The following is a 20718-nucleotide window of genomic DNA, read 5'->3' as shown; positions in this document are numbered from 1 at the left end:
TGGAGGTAATAAACCAGTGCTAAGTGGTGCTAGTGGCAGTCACAGTACCATACTGGACAAAGAGATGCCCTCGTAGAGATAAGGGAAAGAAGTGTAGTAAAGGTAGTTTTATCAAGCCTGACACTGCTCCTGAAAGTCTTCCTAAAGGGGACATACACAAAAAGGGATCTCCAAGAGTATAATATTGATATGAAAATATCCGTATGTGAAATATAATGAACAAAATAAACTGATGAACAAAATAGATCCAGAGACATAAAAGCATGGAACAGACTGAGGAATCTCCGAGAGAAGGCCGGGGAGGCAAAGTGGGGGGATATTAATCAAAGAACTTATACATATAAATGCATAGCCCATGGACACAGAAAATAGTACGAGGAAGGCCTGTGGGTGGGGCGGATGGGGGGTGGAAGGGATCAATGAGGGAGGAAAAAGGGAACATCTCTAATACTTTCAACAATAAAGATAAAATTTTTAAAAAGAAAATATTTACCAATAAAAAAATTCTACAATGTGACTTTTCCACAAATTACGTTGCTGCTGATAAGTGGTCACCCTAGGGAGGTTTTGAAACTCAATATATTTGAGATAGGATTAGAGGAGGGGACATTATCCGATGCACTAGGCATTGTATTCTAAGGAAAACCTAAGAGAAGCATCCTCTACAGAAGAATCAAAATTCAAAGAGAATTTTTATATAATCAATGGGAGAAGACCAAAGATTATTATCTTCTGTTATAGTTTATCCTGACATTTTCGTTATACAAGTCTAAAAAGAGAGAGCGCAATCTCTTTCCTCTCTCTCTCTCTCTCTCTCTCTCACACACACACACACACACACACACACCCCTCTGCCATGGGGGAATATCATGGTTAATTTTATGTGTCAAGTTGGCTAAGCCATGATACCCAGATATTTGATCCAACACCAACCTAGATGTCACTCTGTCGCTGTGAAAGGAGTTTTTCAGATGAGATCAACATTTAAATCAGTAGGTGTAAATTGGATTGCACTCCACAATGTGGCTGGGATTCATCAAATCACTTGAAGGCCTTAAGAGGAAAAGACTGAAGTCTTTCCCATGACAGAGGGAATTTTCCCTCCAGACTCCCTTTAGACCAGGCTGCACTATCAACTCTTCTCTGGATCTCCCCACTGCCAGACTGCCTGACTGCCCTGGAGACTTGGGACTTGCTGGTTCCCATATTCATACGAACCAACACCTTAAAATAAAAATATATATCTCTTTCTCTCCCTCTCTCCCTCCCTCTCTCCCTCCCTCCCTCTCTCTTTCTCTCTCTCTCTCTCTCTCTCTCTCTCTCTCTCTATATATATATATATATATATATATATATATATGCACACACATACACACACCTTTTTGGCTTGTTCTTTGGACAACCTAATACAGTGCAGTGACTCATATCATTCCATAAACACTTTCCAATAATACTTAGAAAAAAATCAAACCTATATATAAAGGAAGGATAGATACATAGTTTTATTCAGGATAAATTGATAGAGCTGTTTTTTCTCGTGTGTTTTTTTTAAATCTCACCTGAGGAAATTTTTTCCATTGCTTTTCAGAGAGAGTGGAAGGGGGAGAGAGTGAGAGAAAGAGAGAAACACCCATGTGAGAGAGACACATCCATTGGCTGCCTCCCGCATGCACCCAGACCAGCCCAGGGCCAGGGATGGAGCCAACAACCAAGGTATGTGCCCTTGGCCGGAATTGAGCCTGGGACCTTCGTCTGAAGGGCGACGCTCTAACCGCTGAGAAAACCTGCTAGTGTATAGATAGAGCTGTTTTCCTGGTTGCCACAGCCAACCACTGTGCATACCTCCTCACAACCTGAGCCTGTATAAATCCTCTAGTACGTACGTCTCTAGCAGGAAAATGGAGATTGAAATAAGCAGCAGACGAAAATCTTAGTTTGACTTAATAAATATAACCCTGCTTAATGAGGACATTTTCTTTTAACTCTGAACAAATGTAAAACTTCTTTCATCTTGCATAATTTTGGCTCTGATTGTGTTGGTAATTTTTCTTTGCAGGACAAGGCCGCTGTCTTGAGCCTCTCTGTCATTTCTCCAATGTTGTGTACATCCTGTCATCTGTCAATCTGGCATTTTTCACAAACACTCAATCACATATGTTAAGCACTTTCCCCTCTGCCCCTCCACCCCACACTCCCCACACTCATACACACATGCACACTCTTTACCTGACGTTGAAGGGAAATGTCTTTCCACTCCACTTTCTGCATTGCTCATTACTGTGGTGAGATGAAGGTTTTTGGTTGTAGCCTTCGTTTCTTAAAAATCTGTAAGCTGTGTGCAGGTGACCACAGCGAGGATGAGAAGCTTTATAAAGAAACAGAGACAATAAAAGCAGCTGCCTGGCACCAACTGCAATAGAAAGGCAGCTGCTTTTTTCACATCAAGGTGGAACAAAGCTCACTCCTAGGCAGCAGTTGTTACTCTAGCAATAACTATCCAGGCTGATCTCCCACCATCCTGACAATTATTTGATAAACAAAAGGAAAATAATTGAGTTTCTCCCTGAATCAAGGACACATATAATAAATTTCCTTTTTGAGATGGTTCATTCCTCAAGATATGAGACTTGTACATCTCCAAAAGAAACGAACATACACTTGATTAATAGCAGCTAGTTCCACTTCAAAGAAATGAGATGGATCATTGTACTTATTTTTTAAAGGAATAATTGTGATCATTATTTCTGGAGTGGAGTCATTTCACATAGTTGTTCCTAAGGTTTCAAGTTAGTATGCTTTAAACACATGAGTCTTTAGCTCCTTCCTATTCTAATCAGGACCTTGGGGAGGGAGGGAGTGCTCAACACTCTTTAATACTTTCACTTGGAATATATTTAAGACATGGTGTTAACTTTGAGAACAAAATACATATGAAAAATCTTGCTTTTTCCACAGAAGTAGCATAGGTAATCATTCTGTGATCGATTTAGATACCTCTTATTGGGAGAAGTAACAAAGAGAGAACTATTAAACCATGATCAAAGGCCAACTTTCAGATGGTCCCCACACTGCTGGCTTTGTGAAACTCAAGGTATTATCATGTCTCCAGGCTGAGGGAATAGCAGAGAATGGGCAGAGAAGACAGTGACACAGGTCTGTGGAGCTGAGTGCTTCGAAAGTGCTCATCTTATCCCCAGGAATCCTTACAGGGAGAGTTTCATTAAGTAAAAACAACCTTTCAGTATTCCCTAGACTAAACTGTGAAACATTTTTGAAAAGCATAAAATCCTTATTTATGGCAAGAATGTTTGAAATTCAAAAGATAAATGCCATTTGGAATGCAAGCATGTTCTAGGTATCTAATATGTAATGGGACACAGCTGTAATAACAGCCACCGAACCAGGGGCCTCTCTATATCATGTCATTAGTTGACTTGTTATAAACTGATCTTCTAGCTATTTTTTATAAGGGCCACTGGGGTAAAAAATAAATATATCATGTACTGAACATCTGTGGTTCTGTCACAAAGCACCACTCGTATCAACTTTCAAGCTTATATCTTAGGTTACACATGACACCCTTTTAAAAATGGATCTTAACAAAATGTATAGATTAGGAAATCATAGGACAAAGGGTATAAGAAGGCCTGGGCTGTGCCTTGGGCAACACTAATGCATACTTTTCTCTTACTGTTTTAGTGTATTCTTTTGGGTTCAAAACCATATGTGCATTGTAGGTAAGATTCTGAAGGGGAATATTTTATATATGAGATGTTAAGTGAAGAAAGAAATGCCAAGTGTGAAAGCTATTGACTTAGTAAATCATCAAATTGTGAGGCAGCATTTAAGAACACACAATTAGTACCAATTTCTGCATGAGCCCTTTTAATTTTTAAATAAACCTATCTGGTCATATGAGAGGTTATTTCTTTCATCTTTTCAGTGGTCAAAGAAAAAATAATGCCTGTCCCCTTTAAAAGGAAACAGAGGAAGTGAAAAAAATATTTGTTTGCTGTGAGTTTTTTTTATTGCTGCTTTTATTTCATCAGTTGTTATTGGCCTATTCACGTTTTCCGATTCTCCCTGATTCACTTTTACATTATCTCACTCATATGTGGAATTTAATAAACAAAATAGACTGAGGAACAAAATAGATCCAGAGACACAGAAGCATGAAACAGACTGAGGAATCTCAGTGGGAAGGCGAGGGTTTGGGAGTGGGTGGGGAGAGATTAACCAAAGGACATATGTTTATATGCATAACCCATGGACACAGACAATAGTGTGGGGAAGGCCTGGGAGTGGGGGGAGCAGATGTGGGGTTAAGGGCATCAATGGGGGAAAAGGGGGAGATCTGTAATATTTTCAACAATAAAGATAATTTTTAAAAAAATCTAGGAAATTCTGCCAGTCATAAAATATTTCAGAAAAAAATACAGACCATTTATCCATACAATAAAAATTAATGATGATAAACATAGTATAGTTATGAGAGGCTTGTTACTGTAGAATAGATAAGGAAAAGGAAGGAAGGAAGGAAGGAAGGAAGGAAGGAAGGAAGGAAGGAAGGAAGGAAGGAAGGAAGGAAGGAAGGAAGGAAGGGAGGGAAGAAGGAGTCCAGTGAAAAGGCATTTTAAGTAACTTAGGCAGGATATGATAGTAATAAGGTCATAGCAAGGATGTGATAAGAAGAAGTTAGGTTCTTATCATATTTTGAGGGCATATTTTGTAAAATATGCTAATAATAAAGTATAAGGTGTGAGAAAAAGAGAGGAGTCAAGACTGACTTCACTGGCTTGATCTGAATATCTGAATAACTGGGAAAGGTGCAGTTGCCATTGCCTCAAATGGAGAGATCTGTGGGTTACTTGACCCCATATTGCAACAGCCAGTGAGGCCGCATTGGTGTAAAGCAATATATTACTCAGTGCTCCAACTTTATGCTTGGTGGCTTGTGAAAGAATCCTAGGAGTTCCATGGACAAACAGTTCTTATCCAATTAGTCCTAAATATTTCATAAATGAAATTAATTTTTCATTTACAGGAGTAAAGTCTCTGCTCAAATACATTTTAGGGAGGGGAAAAATGAGGCTTGATTTAATTAAGTACATTATTAGGTTATGAGACTTCTCCTGGTATGTGGTTGAAGCAAAATTCCTGAAAGTAATAAGTTATTTACTGAAAATTGGGAAATGCTGTTGTATTGTAAAGACCTGGCTTCAAATTCTCCTCAGCCACTTAAGTGAGATAAATGGGGCTACAAAAGTAGCCTCTTGAAAGCAGTTTCTTCTTCTGTTAATAATGTCAGTAATGCTTAAATCACAGGGTTGTTTTAAGGCTTAAATTGTAGCTATATAATACTCAGTACAGTGTTTGGCAAATATCTGATCCTACACACTTGGGTTGGAAATAATAATTATTCTGATTTTTGTGCCCATTCAACAGTTCTTTTAGGCTATTGCAACTCAACAATACAAATATATAGAAATATCTAAAGCCTGCTAGTTTTTTTAATAAGAAATATTGAGAGTAATGCTACTGCCTGAATATATAATTTTTAAAAATCCAGTATTCTAAAAATTATAGCAAATAGTCGTATAAATACCAGTGTTACAAGTGAATTGCATTTAAATTATAGAATCTTCTTAAGTATTTCCCAAGAAGACAAACTATTATATCCTGACAAAGTGTATATGCAGATCGACCTGAACAAAGACCAGTGAATTATTCCTTTATATCTAATTCCGCTGATAGACTTCTTATTTTGAAATTCATTTCAATAGTTTTTTTACTTTTAATAAAGAGATCGAGTAATATCTTTTAACTTTCATAAACAGGCAATATTTGTAAACATGGATGTCTTAACAAATATAAGCAGACAAATAGCATAGCGCTCTCTCTCTAGTGCAAAATTATGGCTGTACACCTTCAAAACAATCATAATTCATGTTAATACTGATTATTTTGAGCATTTCTAAAATTGTGACATTTTCTTAATTACTGAGCTAGAGTTACTCTTATGAAGATTACTATCAATTATATTTTAGGGCATTGTAGTTTTAAATACTTTATATAGTAACTGCTTATAAATTTGTATCTTGTACTAACTAGAAAGCTCCATAACATACTAATAACAGAAAAACTTGACTCATCAATAAGTGAGTGAATGGACAAATAGGTGAATAAAAAAGCAAGGCCAATGTGGGAAGAAGTTTCACTAGACATCTATAAACATTTGGTCTCATCCCATTATTATAAGTTCCCATTTTTGACTAAGTGCTTTATACAAAACAGGCACAGGCCATAAACTACACATGCCACTATCATTTAATCTGTATACAATTTAAAGTGTTTTATTTCTTTTCCTCTGCTGCTTAGTGAAAATCTTTGGGATAGTGGACTAATTTTTAGCATTACATGCCCAAAAATCACACGAAAAGATAATTATAAAAATCTTTGCTTTAGTAAAGAAAAAACCCCCAAACAGATTAAACTGTTATACCTACTTTGGCATTATCTGTGCATTCAAGATAAATCTGTTTCCTTGGGTGGCTGCTGCTTGCTGAAGTCCCTTGGCAGCTGGCCTTGCCTCCCTCTTCTTGGCCAAACCAATCAATTTCATGCTGGTTTCCTAAAACCTTTAAGATCTCCTACTACACTGAAAGCTCCTTGAAGAGAATAGCTACAACTTAACCTTATCATCATTTTATCCAAGTGCATCCAGCATAGTACCTGGCTCAACTAAGTGCTCGGTCAATGCTTAGGGAACAGAAAAATGCAATTAATCAAGTGTGATATTTATTGCCAAAGAAAACCAGGGTCATCTAAAAGTTAATTTGATCTTCAAGTGTATGTTTGCTGCTAAAGATTCCAAATGTTTATTAAAGATATTAACTACCAAGTATTGATCACTTATAAGTAGCAAGGACTATAATGCTTATATTTGCATTTGTTCTTCATCACATCTCAGTGTAGAACCTTTACTACATAGAGATGATAGTTACGATTTAAAATATCCAAGGTAAAAAAGAGACTTTATTATCTCAGGCCTGTTAGACTTCATGCACTTCCTTGAACTTTACTCTTTCTAGAACTTTATACTGTATTTTTCTTGATATATGCATGCATTAATACACATAACATACAAACACAGATACACATACACACCTAAGTAATAAATTGCTGTAAAACCTAGTTCTTTATCTAGCTATTTTATATTAAGACTTTACTAAGGACATGTATCTTCTTTCTACTATAATAAGAATTTATGAAAGTAGTTAGAATGGAAACCTATCTTATGTAAGATTAATGAGATTCATTTTTTAAACTTTTCAGGTAAAAAGATTTCAAATTAAACCAAATTCTTCTACTATGGCAATTCATATAGAGAAAGAACTATGTTGTTTCAGATATCAATTATAGAAAGACTTTTTGAAATAATTTTAATAGAAGGAAAATAAAACAAGCTTTACTCAGTAAAAGAGAAGTAGAGAATCTTTTTCTTTTGCTTTGGTGGAATCTGCATGAATAACTGTGACATATATTCCCACTCAGAGAATATACACAATTATCCTCCATAGATTGACAAAGATGAACAAACTCTGCCCAAAAAACTATATTCAGATAACATGAACAAAACAAACAAAAGAACATGAGATGCAAAATTTTTCTTTAATATGTCTATAGTAATTATTATGGGGGCATTTAGAATTTTCTCCTTTTGTAAATATGGTGAACTTACTAAAATATACTTAAAATTACTAATATTCTAGTGATTAAAAGTAAAAGGCAGCCAACTACTAAGTAATTGTAAAATCCTTGTTTTATGTCACAACATGGTCCCCAGCAAACATTTATTATTTTAACTCTTTATCCAGAATAATTGTTAAACATATGCTTTTGCCACCTGATCTCTTCCTATATCTCTATTTCTTTTCCTTAATTTTTATAGACATGTTTTCTTGACTATACCTTTCTTATTCTTACCAATCCCTTACTTTATGGATGCCTTTGGGTCTTGTCCTAACCCAAGTTTCAGAGTTATGGACCAATATCTCCAACTGCCCAATAGACATTTTCATTAGACCTTCTTATGGGCACCTGAGTATGGGCACAGAGCCCATACATACACATACATATATGTGAGTCATGAGCAAAGCAAAAATGGATTATTACACTAAAAGTTGTTACAGATCACATATATGAATTATGAAAAATTGGGGCTTGAACCAATTGGATCACATCAAAGTAGGGTTTTCAGAGCTTGAACTCAAGTTTCAATATTTATTTTATTTTATTTTTAAAAAGGAGTGTCTATTTCCCTTAAGTAGAGCAAGATCAGCATGATTATGCTAGAAACAGGCTATAATAACTTATTTAAGCTCTTCCTCAGCCACATCAGCTCTCTCTCATTCTATTTAGTTTTCACAACAATCTGTGAATATTCATTATTATTATTTCTATTTCAAAGAAGATACAAACAACCCAGTAAATTTAGTCTAATAACTGCCTTAAATTCATTTTTTCCACAAAAATTGGGAATGAATGCATAAGCAAACCAAATATAAAAATTTTTTAAAAAGTCACAAATATTAAGTGACAACACCTGGATTTGCAACTGGACTTTTTACATCTCTTTTTCCCTCTTTGACACACATTCCAGCACTTCTGACTTGAGCACATAGCTTCCCCTTTAAAACTATTTCTTAGACAAAATTGTGACTAGAGACAGATTTCCTTTCTGTTGGTTCATTATAATTATTTTCTTTGCTATTAGAATGAAAATGAAAACCAATAAGAAGCAATTTCTGGATGATAATAAATTGCAGAGATAAGCGCTTTTGATTAAGTGCAACCTTTCAAAGCAACTTTGGAAGTTTAGGGCTTTCATTATTTGGCTTTTGCAAAAAAGATTTGGATAAATAACTTCCTAATAAAACAACTCAGATTTCAAGTACATATGAACACTGCTCAAATCAAGTGAAATTTTGATTTTGAAAAAAGAATCATGTAATCTGTGTTTTAGGTAGCCCATATCTTACAATTATATGATGACCATCTTTATATATTACTTTATTAAGTCTTTATATTTTGTGTAAAGCCTCTCCTTCCTGAGTTATAAGAAAAAATAATATTCTACCCGTAAAGAGCAGGGATTTTGGAGTTCTGTAATCATGGACAAGAGAATTAACCACTTATAGTTGTTTAAAGTTGCTGTAAGGATTAAATGAGGTAATAATGTAATGGACTTGAGATCAGTGCTAGCACTATTTAGAGGAGTTAGGTCAGCAACTATCACCAATGAAGCAGGGTAGAAATGTGAGCTTCCCATCTTTTGGCTTTCACATCCTTTGGCTTGGTGTGAATGTTACAGAATTTCAGGATTCCTGCAAGCCAGGGTGTTATACCTTACAGTTCTTTTAATTTGAATATTATTGTAACAATTTTATGGCAGATGACAATAAGATCCCTTAAGGAAAGGGTTCCCTTTTTCAATTTAGGCATGGTGTTATATTTATAAAACCAGAAAGTCAGAATGCTGGGTATAACACAGCTATTAACACTGAGATAATACATTTGGAGATGCTGAAATATAATAAACAATTTATTATAAAAGAGTTTGTCCTGTGGTAGTAAGATTTTTGTTTTTGAGGACAGAGCATCTTTTCTGTCAAAATATCTGATTTGTTCAATTTCTCAATTACTTGTACATATTGCAATTATTCTCTAAGGACTTGTATTTAACTTAACTCTAGAAGAGTGGAACACATTTAAAAAAAAATTATATAGATAAAGGTAAGTCATTATCTTTACTGTCTTTGACACTAAAAATGTTTTGTTTGGGGGGAAATAATAAGAAATATTCTTGTTGAATAAGGTTTTTTGCTATTGGAAAGGTGCAGTAGCCCTGGCTGGTTGCCCAGTGGTTAGAGCACCTGCCCTCAGACTGAAGAGTCCCCGGTTCAGTTCTGGCCAAGGGCACATACCTTGGTTGCAGACTCGATCCCCAGCCCTTGTGGGAGACAACCAATTAATGAGCCTCTCACATCAATGTCTCTCTCTCTCTCTCTCTCTTTCTCTCCCACTCTCTCTGAAAATCAATGGAAAAAGTATCCTCAGGTGAGGATTAAAAAGAAAAAAAGATGCAGTGAAGATGGCACAAGTTAGCATTAAATGTTCCTTTCTTAATAACTAGGTGCTTTAGTTAACACCACACTTCCTGCCCTGGCTGGTCCTTGATATTCCTGATCTCATGGGCACCCTTGAGGAGAAGCCAGTAGGAAAACAGCAACCATAACCCTTCAGGCACGTGTCTGCTCCTCTAATTATAGTGGATTAGGGGTGAGAAATGAAGCCGGGGTGAGCATTCAGTGGGCCCTGGAAGCACCCAAACTGTCTCCATGTGCTGGTTTTCCCCGTGGCTGCGGCGTTAAGCTCATGTAAGGGTTCTGAGTAACTGCCAGGACAGCATGGTCCTGCTTTGTTCAGCGTATTGCTCACACTGTGTGCTCTGCCTCCGCACCACAGTGTGCTGGCTGAAGGGCATCCTTAACGCGCTAAGTGACGTGGGATGCTGCGGGCACACCGCGACATCGCTGCAGAGGGGTATTCCCAGGTGCACAGGCGTCTGCCTCGATTACAGGCCAAGAAGGAAGAAGCTAAATTACCACGCAAGAAAAATGCACCAGGAAAATCATTGTGTATCAATCCACTTGTAACCTCTGATCCTGATTCAGACCTCAACTTGCTTGTTGCGAGAAATAAAATATTAAGACTTTAATTCTTAGCGTTTATTAATCACAAAAGTAAAAGAAGGGGAGATTCATCTGCGTACATTACGAGAATATTATCTCTACTATTTCAGAGTTGATTTTCACTATGAGTTAACATTCTGATTTGTTACACTGATGCTACAAAACACCTCCCTTCACATTCTGAGGAAGAATCATGTATATTCTTCTGATGTCTGCTTTACTTCCAGGGAACATAAATTACATGGCTGCATGCATTTCTATAAAAACTATGCCTATATGTGTCCACAGTTTAGTAGCAGGTCCAGCTTCACACCTTTTCTACCCTTATTTTTAAATGTTTCCTTCCTCAGAAATGCTCAAAATTGCCTCACTGTCCTTGACATGAAGTGTTCCTCTGTCATATCTATATATGCTATTTCTAAATCCCAATAGAACAAGTTAGATAGAAGAGGTATATTTCAAAATCAAGGATATAAAACTATTTAGAAATATCTGCTTTTGCAATGTAAAAACAAACAAAACAAAACACACAGTGAGTTTTAAACCTAACCAAAGAGTTCTGATAGTTTAGGATTTATTTTTAAAAGTACACTGTTTATTCAAGACTTGTTAAAGATTTCTATTTCTTTTTCTACTAATGGATGCTGTTACTTTGTTCTGTGAAATAACAGGCCACAAAAATTAAAATTAAAAAAAAACCTTTTAAAATTGCTTAAAAATGTAAGTTGATATTTGTACTTAAATGCCCCCAAATTAATTGATTAATAAAACTTATACTAGTACTGAAGTTTGGAATTGTAGTCCCAGGAGCACAAAACCTAAACAAAATAGAAAAAATTATGATTGAGTGTCTAGTTCAAATCTTTTGCAAGATGGATAGCAATTTGTGATCATAAAAAAGGGGAGGGGTATTTGACTTCCATCATCAAATTCAGTGCTTGATGGAGGCCATTCTGCCTACAGTTGAGGAAGGAAAGTCTTCATTACATCATATAGTCTCTACGATGATAGCCTTCTTTGAGTAAATTAATGGTCCTTCAATAGAAAATTTAAATAAAACTAAGTTGAATTCTTTTGGTTTTAAATAACTTATCTACTGGTTATTTTCAAATGGGGTGGCAACTGTGAAATTCCTGGAGTAAAATCAACACCTTAGAAATTCTTAGCAATAAGAGTTGGTTCTCTTTCCCTTCATATTTTTGTATCTGACTTAATTTGCAAATAATAATATATTTATTCATTATTATAGATAAGAATGATATTACAGATAGAATATGAAGGTAAACAGAACATCAATTTGTTTTTGCTAAAGGGACATTAGGGGAATAATTAACAAAAGTTGACTAATATAAGCAGATGAAATCATAGTATGGAACAACGTTAATGTCCTGATTTTGCTAAATGTATTTAGATTATATAAAAGAGTGTCAATGCTTTTCAGAAATTCACACTGCAATATTTCAGAGAAAGTGGTATAATATCCGCCATTTACCATCAGTGGTTAATAAATAAATACCATCTAGATAGAGAAGAAGACGAGGGAGGTGATGATAAAGTAAATGTAGTAAAATATTAACTTTGAAGATTTCTGGGTGAAGGTACAATGCGTAAACTGGTACTGTTTTTGTAACATTTTGCAACATTTTCATGCATGTGAACAAATCAAATTTTCTGGTATAAATTACACACATACATTCAGAATTCCAATAGGGTAGATTGAAAAAGGAGGGAAAGGTCCAGCCACTGCGGGGAAGTATCAGAGTCAGAATAATCTTCAGAGAGGAAAAACTAGGCTTAAATATAATTAGTATATTATATATATATAATATGGAATGTACTTGCCTGGAGCAAAAATTGAAAGTTCAGGGAGATGTTGAAAAAGGTAATACTGGACTGATTCTGGGAGTCAGAAAATGAAGGAAACCTCTTTAAACTAATGTAAATTGAGATAACTACAGTGGCATTTACCTAGGTCTCTGGCCAAATTTGTTTATTTGACTACAGGACTCCAAGGCAAAATAGTTCAAAGACTGATAGTAGTTCTATGTCAAGAATCCGGGTAGGAAAAATTCCTCAAACATATTTTGGGTTGAATTTATGACTCAAAAATTTTTAAATAGCATTTTAGACTTGAAAATAATAATTGCAGATAACATTAATACTCATTTAAATCAAGGCTGTCATTTATTTCATTATAATCCAGGCATTCCCATACTAAGAATGATATTTATTGACCCCATTTCCTACTGTTGTCAGAAGGGGCCTTGTTGTCCAGTGAGTGCAGAAACCAAACCGCATTATGAATGAGGGAACAAAATGGGGAGAGAGTAGCATATTTTTTTCCCTCTTAAACTTTATGGTTTTAATAAGTTAGGATAAAAAGTTTCAGTGTAGGAGGGAAAACACACTCCTCTCAATACCCACAGAGCACTTCACTTCCGGTCACCAAGCAATTCTGCAACACCAGCTGGTGTCCAACAACTACAACTCAATCAGTCCTGACTGTCTACCTGGAGTGAGCATGAGATCTGACAGGTTAAGGGTGCAGTCCAACCAGAACCCCCTTCAGATGTCAATCTCAAGTCCAGGTTGTTATCTGTGCTTCTCACTCACCGCCTATTGAAAAAAAAGATTTCCATAACCTCCTCCTAGCGTTCAATTAATGTGCTAGGGCAGTTTGCAGAACTCAGAAAAACATTTGACTTACTAAATCATCACTTCATTATAAAATAATACAGATGGGGAAGAATCAGATGGAGGAAATGCATCAGGCAAAGTATGGGCCAAGAGGCACAGAGGTTCCATGCTTCCTCTAGGCCTGTCACCACCAGCATCTGTGTGCGTTTACCAACCGGAAGATCTCTGAATGCCCTCCTTTGGGCTTTTCAGAAGGCTTCATTACATATGCATGATTGATTAAATCATTGGTCATGGGTGCTTGAACTCTGTCTTCAGCCCCTCTCCCCTGCCCTGAGTGGGTGGGAGGTAGGGGGACTGAAAGTTCCAAATCTCTAGTCACAGGGTTTGGTTCCCCTGGTAACCAGCCTCTATTCTTGGGGGTTTTCTATAAGTCACTTCACTAACATAAATTCAGGTGTGGTTGAAAGAGATTGTTATGAATAACAAAATACACCTTTATTACTCTTATCACTTAGGGAATGCCAAGGGTTTTAGAGCTCTGTGCCATAAATTGGGACCAAGACCAAATATCTATTTCTCATTATAAATCTCAGTGTCACAGAGGAAAAATCATCTGTGGAGAATGAGGGGGTAAACAATGAGATTGGGTTTGGGAAGAGTGGGGGAGATAAGGAAGATCTCCTTGTACTCCTAGGAAACCCTGTGATGTATTACTGAAGAGCTAGGAACAACTTTATTATGGATGGTATAAGTTATAGTAGATTTCCCAGCAAAGCTCCTGTCTGTCTCAGAGGCAGCATTTATTTCTGCAGCCATGTGCACGAATCACAGGGTGGCAGAAACAACAGAAGAACAGAAGTTGAGATACATTGGAGTTGGGAGGCTTAATTGGAAGTCTGATATCATGATGGAATGTTGAAAAAGCTTCTCCAATCTCAGTTTCTTCAGCTATGGCATGGGAGTGGGGGTGGGCCTCAAAATGGAATATCCAGAAATTATCTGTGAGTGGCACCTATTCTAATCTGAGATCATTATATACTTTAAGATAGTGGGGGGCGGAGCAGATTTTACGATGGAGGCGAGAATAAACAAAGATATCTATTCCACTAATGTTCTAGAATGATTGTTTTAGGAACTGAAAGGAAAATATACTCATTCAAGGAAGAAAACAAGAAGTAGCAACTCACACCAACTTATAACTTTACAGATTTGTGTTTTGCAATCTGCAATTCTTTCTATAGGTGTTTGACTGATGGATTCACGAAGACCATTTTTATGTAGAGGCCATGTTTTTTATCTCACTGACAAGCTCTGTAAAAACGTAGAGAGCTTAGAACTAACATGGGAATTTACAACAGAATCCACTACAATTTAGAAGGTGCCTTATCAGGTGGTCATCACATGGCTTTTACAATATAATCAAGAGAAATATCAACAAGTTCAACCTCACAAACTATATTAAAATGGACACATTCACATTTCCCCTTTATGTCCACGTCAAAGATAGACCAAGAGGAATTTAAACATCGTGGCATCATATCTGTCACAGCCTCTCTGTCTGGTGGTGTGGAGCTCATTTTTCAAGCTACACGTGTCCATTAACCTTCACAAGAACAAAAATAAAGCAAAGAAACATTCTCTGGAGAAATGCATCACTTCTAATTCTGTGTATGTATCTTAACTGTGGGGATTTGAAGATGGAACAAAGATCTCTACCTTCCCAGGCACACAAAAAAATACATACACCGTGAAATAAATATATAAAATGTCTACTGGTGCATATTGTATATAAATTTGTGATTTAAAAAGAAATGAGAGTGGATTTAGGGAGAATAACTGACATCATCCCTGTTGAAGCCCTGTCTTGCCCTGTGATTTGTAACTGGGAGGGCCAAAGCATCAACCCCATTTATTTTTAGTGTCTTGGCCTGCCCTTGGTTACCACTTTACCTATATTCATTTATTGAATATATCTGGAAGTATTCTTTCTAGATAAATGCATTGTCAGAAAGCCGGAAGCCAATGATGAGGTAGAATATAAGGAGTTCTTGCTTGTTTTTATATGTTTCTATTTGACTTAGGAGATAATTATAACACAGATTGATGCTCCCATTTTAAACAAGGTAATAAATCAGCATGAAATATAAGATTTGAGAAAGCCCTTTGTCACATAATTATGATTTCTTAAAATTCCTGTGCTCATTGAATATGAGAAGCTATAATCATGTGATACATAGCAATAGCATTACTCTTTTTCTTTGCCTTTCATGGAAGATGAGCTTAAGTTACAAATTTTTAAATATTATTAGTTTCAAAGTTTAAATATCATTAACTGAAGCAAAGCAAAACTTGTGTTTGTTGGTCTGGGATCTAGCTTCAAATGGGAGAAATTACAGATTCAGGAAGCAAGATTAAAATAATAAATCAGTGCACTTTGTTTAAAAGTCATGTCTTATCCACAAATAAAGTTAGTTTATCATCGTGGGACCATGAATAGTGTACGATTGATTTTCATCAACAGAGAGAGTAGAAGAAAAGCACAGGGGTTTGGAATCAGAAAGAGATACATTTGATGATGTCAGGGGTCATAATCAAAGTATCTATCCACTAGAATTTCAGGGACATAGACCCCTCAAGAGGGAGGAGTTCCAACAAAGGGATCTAGAAATCCCTCTTATACCAGGATTTATACTTTTGGTTGCTGGATTATGGGAGGGGGATGCGGTAAACCTGAGATACTAGATTTAGGAGGCTACTCAGGGTGTGGAAGGAATTAACCGAACAGATGCATTTCTATACTAACCGGCAGAAGTAGTCAGAACCACTTCTAACCAGTGTAGAAGCAGTACAGCATTTTAACAAGCAGAGGAGTCCTAGTGGTGCTGACTTGCTGTGTATTAGCCCTAGATGACACCTATTCATTGTTTGCTCTTTGTAGTTGAACCTTAGTGAGCCAGCCAAGTGAGAGAAATGGAAGTGATGAACTCTTCTGGCTAGTTATTTGTCTGCTCTCCACCTCTTCCAGCTGAAGGTGAACTTAGTCCTCTCCTTTCCCTCTTCCTAAGGCATCTCGTTTACATATCCCCAGAGCAACGGACAAGCCCCACTATAGGGCAGAAGGCCTTCCAAAATTTTAACCAAATGCAGAGAAGAAGCAGAGTTTATGCTCGATCCTGACTTCCAGCTCAGAGGTTAACCCAACTGGGAGGTGATTCAAGAATCTCTAGTTCTGCATTTCAAGGTACATTCTGTCTCTTCCTTTCCCCCCCTTTTGGCTCCAATGTTTTTTTGTGCATAAAGGATACAATAGTATCTCTGCACTGAACTGTTTGGAATGCATTCTTAATTATGATGTCTTGTAGCCACAATTTGCACATAAATATCTCTCACTTTAATTTCTCACAAGCTTTTTTTGTTCCCAAACAAAACTGCTTATTATTCGTTCATCACAGTTTTCAACATTGGAGAAACGATTGTCTTCTCAAAGGATTATCATCAGTGTGTCTCTGTATACCCTGTAAAGCATAATACTTCTTTCTGTTGGAGAGAATCACAACTAAAATCCCATAAATAATTTTGATCACCACATTGTTAAAAAAAAACCAAAAAAACATAAAAAATACCACAAGAATTATCAGAGAACTAGAAAACACCTAGAAAATTTAATGAATGATTTAAAGAACGAGATGTACTAACAGTAAAGAGAAATGTTGTGGATGTAAGATAAAGAAAGGTGAGAAGTTTGTTCGCTGTTTCCTTTTTCCATTCCGTATCAAAGAGCCTTTGCTTACAGCCTGTTAATGTAGCCTTTTCTTTTTAAATAGGAAAAGATTGTCAGTGGAAAATATAGTTGATGAAATCACCTAACAATTTACCTTAAGAAAAAAATTTTTTAGATCAGTGCTTCTAAATTTTCTCCACCAAAACCTCCCTTTTCACTATGCTTCTCCACAAATTTCATATTTTGATTTCTTAAACACAAATTGTAGCTACTGAATAAAATTGGTTTTCTTACTTTTAATTAATCAGGGAATTATAACTTTCTAAGCTATAATACTCAGATCTGCTGATGATCATAAAATAACTAAATAACTATATAAAAAGTCTGATATAATTGTAACTAAGGTAAAGATATTTCAAATTGTAAACATCCTACATAACCTTGTCACAGCTAAGGTTCAATGTCTAAATTCTTTGAAATATGAAAATGCTCCCAGGAGACCCACAAGTACTATCTCCAGAGCCCTAGCTATTTAAAGGTTCCAAATGGGGTAGCAATGGATTAAATGAATTTAAAATCACCTAACAAATATGATTCATTCTTATTTGAAGAACTGAATTATTTAACGCAGCATAACTATCTAAAGTGATAGAAGAGAAAATCCTGAAGTTCTTTCAAATCTTTGCTCTCCCACCCTTTCCTCTGCTCCCTCCGTCAGACTGTTCATTGGCTCTGAGCTGCAGGAAGCCTCGGGCATGTACTCACCGGCCTGGTTAGTTGTGATGCTGACCGCAGCAAACTGTCGGGGTGGTGAGCTCAGCTCTGACACCCCGTTAATGGCATCGATCTCAAAGGTGTAGTTAGTGTGTGCCAGGAGGTCTGTCACTGTCACTGTGGTGTTGGTGAGTCCAAACTGTCGAGGGAGGAAGCGGACGTGTGGGCTGCATGGCTCACACTGCTTAACATTCCACCCACATTTTTTACATATGATGTTGAAGGTAACATCCTTCCGGCCTCCTGTGTCCAGGGGCCAGCTCCAGTCCAGGATAACCGAGGTCTCGTTTATGTTAGAGATAACATTTCTTGGTGCAGATGGAGGTCCTGCAAAGTAGTTCAACAAAGATTAATGAGCCTCACTTCTGGTTTCTACTACAAGGGAAAGAGATAATTTACAATGGGGCTGAAAGAGGTAAATAACCATCTTGTCTTTATTATATACTTTTAATTTGTCCTCAGAGGATCCCTGAGATTATAGACACATGGATTCAAGAGCACTGTTCTCTCTGAGCTATGAGTGGGGGAGATTTGACTCAGGGTTGAATACGCATTCAGAAAGTCCAGCGAAGGAATTTACCACTAAATTCAATGCCCTTGTGAATAGTTATGAAAACTTTCGTATTAGTTTTATAAATCTTAGCCCTCTTTCCCTCTGACCTATGACCAACATGTAGCAAGAGGGAATAGAAACGTAAAAACACGAATCCCATGCTTATAACCTCCCCTATCCTGTCTAATATCATGCAAAATCTAAAACAAGACACAGAGAGTTTTCCTTCTTTCTGGGGGTCCTGTTGCAGGAAGCGCTTTATGAATTAATTCGTTTTGTGTGATAAATGTTGCATTTGCCGTGAGCCAGGCATGGAGAGCGAAGCAGAGAAAGCTTTCCATTTGCACATGGGTAGCACAAGGAAATGGGCCAAATGCTTAAAAAAAACAACCAAAGCACAATAACACAATAACAAGAAGGGGGAAAAAGGCAAAATAAAATAAACATGGAGGCGTGGGTTGCAGCAAAACTACTCACGGGTACAAGCCATGGATGGAGGGTCTTTGTCTGCTCGGAAGTAATTATTCTCACACCTGCAGTTCATTGAACCATCTTGGTGGGTAGAACTGTGAGGTGGGCACTTAGCGCACTTCATGTTACCATCCGAAGCCTTGTAGAAACCCGGTTGGCAAGCTACGAACAAAATGACTCTTTTAAGATTCCGTACTCATCTTGAAAATGCATTTATGAAAATACGTAAAACAGATTTTAGGGCATGCATTCACTAGGAATAGAAATTCATTTTTCCTTCCAGCATTTACAGAAGCAAATAACATGGCCCGGTGTAGTTTCTCCACATATACATTTGAATTTGCACCAAATGTTAAAGAAAAAAAAAAAAACCCACAAGATTTAGATTATTTTGGCACGAGAGTGTGATGAAATTTCCAGCTCATGTTTTCACAGCTTTCCTTGGCATTGGAATATTTGTGGAGAAAATAAAGTAAAGCCATGTCATCATGTAGCCGTTCCCTTTTTAAACATGATGCAATGTGTACACGGTTTGCACTGCAGTTAGCACTGTAGTGAGCACGTGAAACACAGAGTTCATTCTTGTATTATTACTTATTAATTACATGGTAATGGCCTCGAATAAAGAGTGCAATACATTTTCTTGTCTGTATCTCAAATACATAAGGAGGTACAATTTCTATTTAAATAAATATATTTCCTTTTCTATATCTCAAACAAAGGGAGGCACAATTTCTATTTAAACTGATGTACCTGTGACTTGTTACTAGATTAAAGCTTTTTAAAATAACTCTATATTATCTTTCTTTCTGGCCATACATGTGGTGTTTTTTTTAAGCCCAATGACCTGATTATCAAATATGGATTTCAGCTGCCTCTATTATATTATTTTCATTTACTCTTATATAAGACTCAAAAGGCTATACTGTTTTATTTTATCCATTTTTGTAATTACATTGAGAACTAAATTTACGGTGAAAATCCCAATAAGAAGTTCATTTTTTAAAAGAGAGAGAGGAAGGAAGAGGGAGAGAGAGAAACATCAATGTGAGAGAAAAACACTGATCGGTTGCCTCCTGCAAGCACCCAGACCAGGGATTGAACCTGCAACCTGGGTATGTGCCCTGACTAGGAATCAAACTGGTGACCTTTTGGTGCATGAAGTGACATTCAACCAAATGAGCCACACTCGCCAGGGCTCAACAAGTTCTTTGACATTCTTTTGAGGAAGGAATTTGGGGTCTAAATTTTTGCAGTTGCCTTCAGACATCTTTAGAAGTCAGTAATTTCTTGAATCTCTAAAACTCAATTTCAGGGCTACACTGAAATTCGATTATTTAAAGTACTTACATAATGAATAGGCCCTATAGATTAATTTTAACACTGAATTGCAGAATTTTTTATATCAATTTCATACTATGAATAACAGGATTTTTGCATTTAAATAAAACCTGTGTGGACAAATCTTGACTTTTATAATCGTTAAATGCATTTTGAAAAGTAAGATATTATATCCATAAAAGTATATCTTCCTACTACAAGCAAGATTCTTGGGAAATACACTGCCAAGACATATCATTAGAATAAGTTAAAATGATAGCCATCATTAATTCAGTTTTGCTGTTTTCTAGTTCCGACTAAGAATGGCTGCTCTAGGACCAGGTTAGGTTAAACTGAACAACTTTTGGTGCCACATTGAGAACCACTAAAATAAACTGTATTGTCCTAACCAAACATCGATTAGGATGATAACTTTTTGAATATTGTCTGCAAGCATTAGTTAGAAAGTTCTGTTCATATCTCCT

General features: G+C 36.5%; 1 protein-coding gene across 1 annotated transcript in view; it reads right to left on the bottom strand.

The window, feature by feature from the left end:
* EPHA3 (EPH receptor A3) overlaps nt 1-20718 on the bottom strand; it is a 320590-nt gene that overhangs the window by 98771 nt on the left and 201101 nt on the right. The window contains exons 4-5 of the mRNA XM_087818109.1: nt 18920-19075; nt 17881-18216 (exon numbers count right to left, since the gene is read on the bottom strand). Of these exons, the coding sequence (XP_087674235.1) occupies nt 17881-18216; nt 18920-19075 (492 nt within the window). The remainder of the gene's footprint in view (nt 1-17880; nt 18217-18919; nt 19076-20718) is intronic.

The sequence above is a fragment of the Miniopterus natalensis genome, chromosome 6 (assembly GCF_054644295.1).
Source record: "Miniopterus natalensis isolate mMinNat1 chromosome 6, mMinNat1.hap1, whole genome shotgun sequence".
Classification (NCBI taxonomy): domain Eukaryota; kingdom Metazoa; phylum Chordata; class Mammalia; order Chiroptera; family Miniopteridae; genus Miniopterus; species Miniopterus natalensis.
Note: the sequence above shows the minus strand (reverse complement) of the source record. Positions and strands in the feature narration are given on the sequence as shown.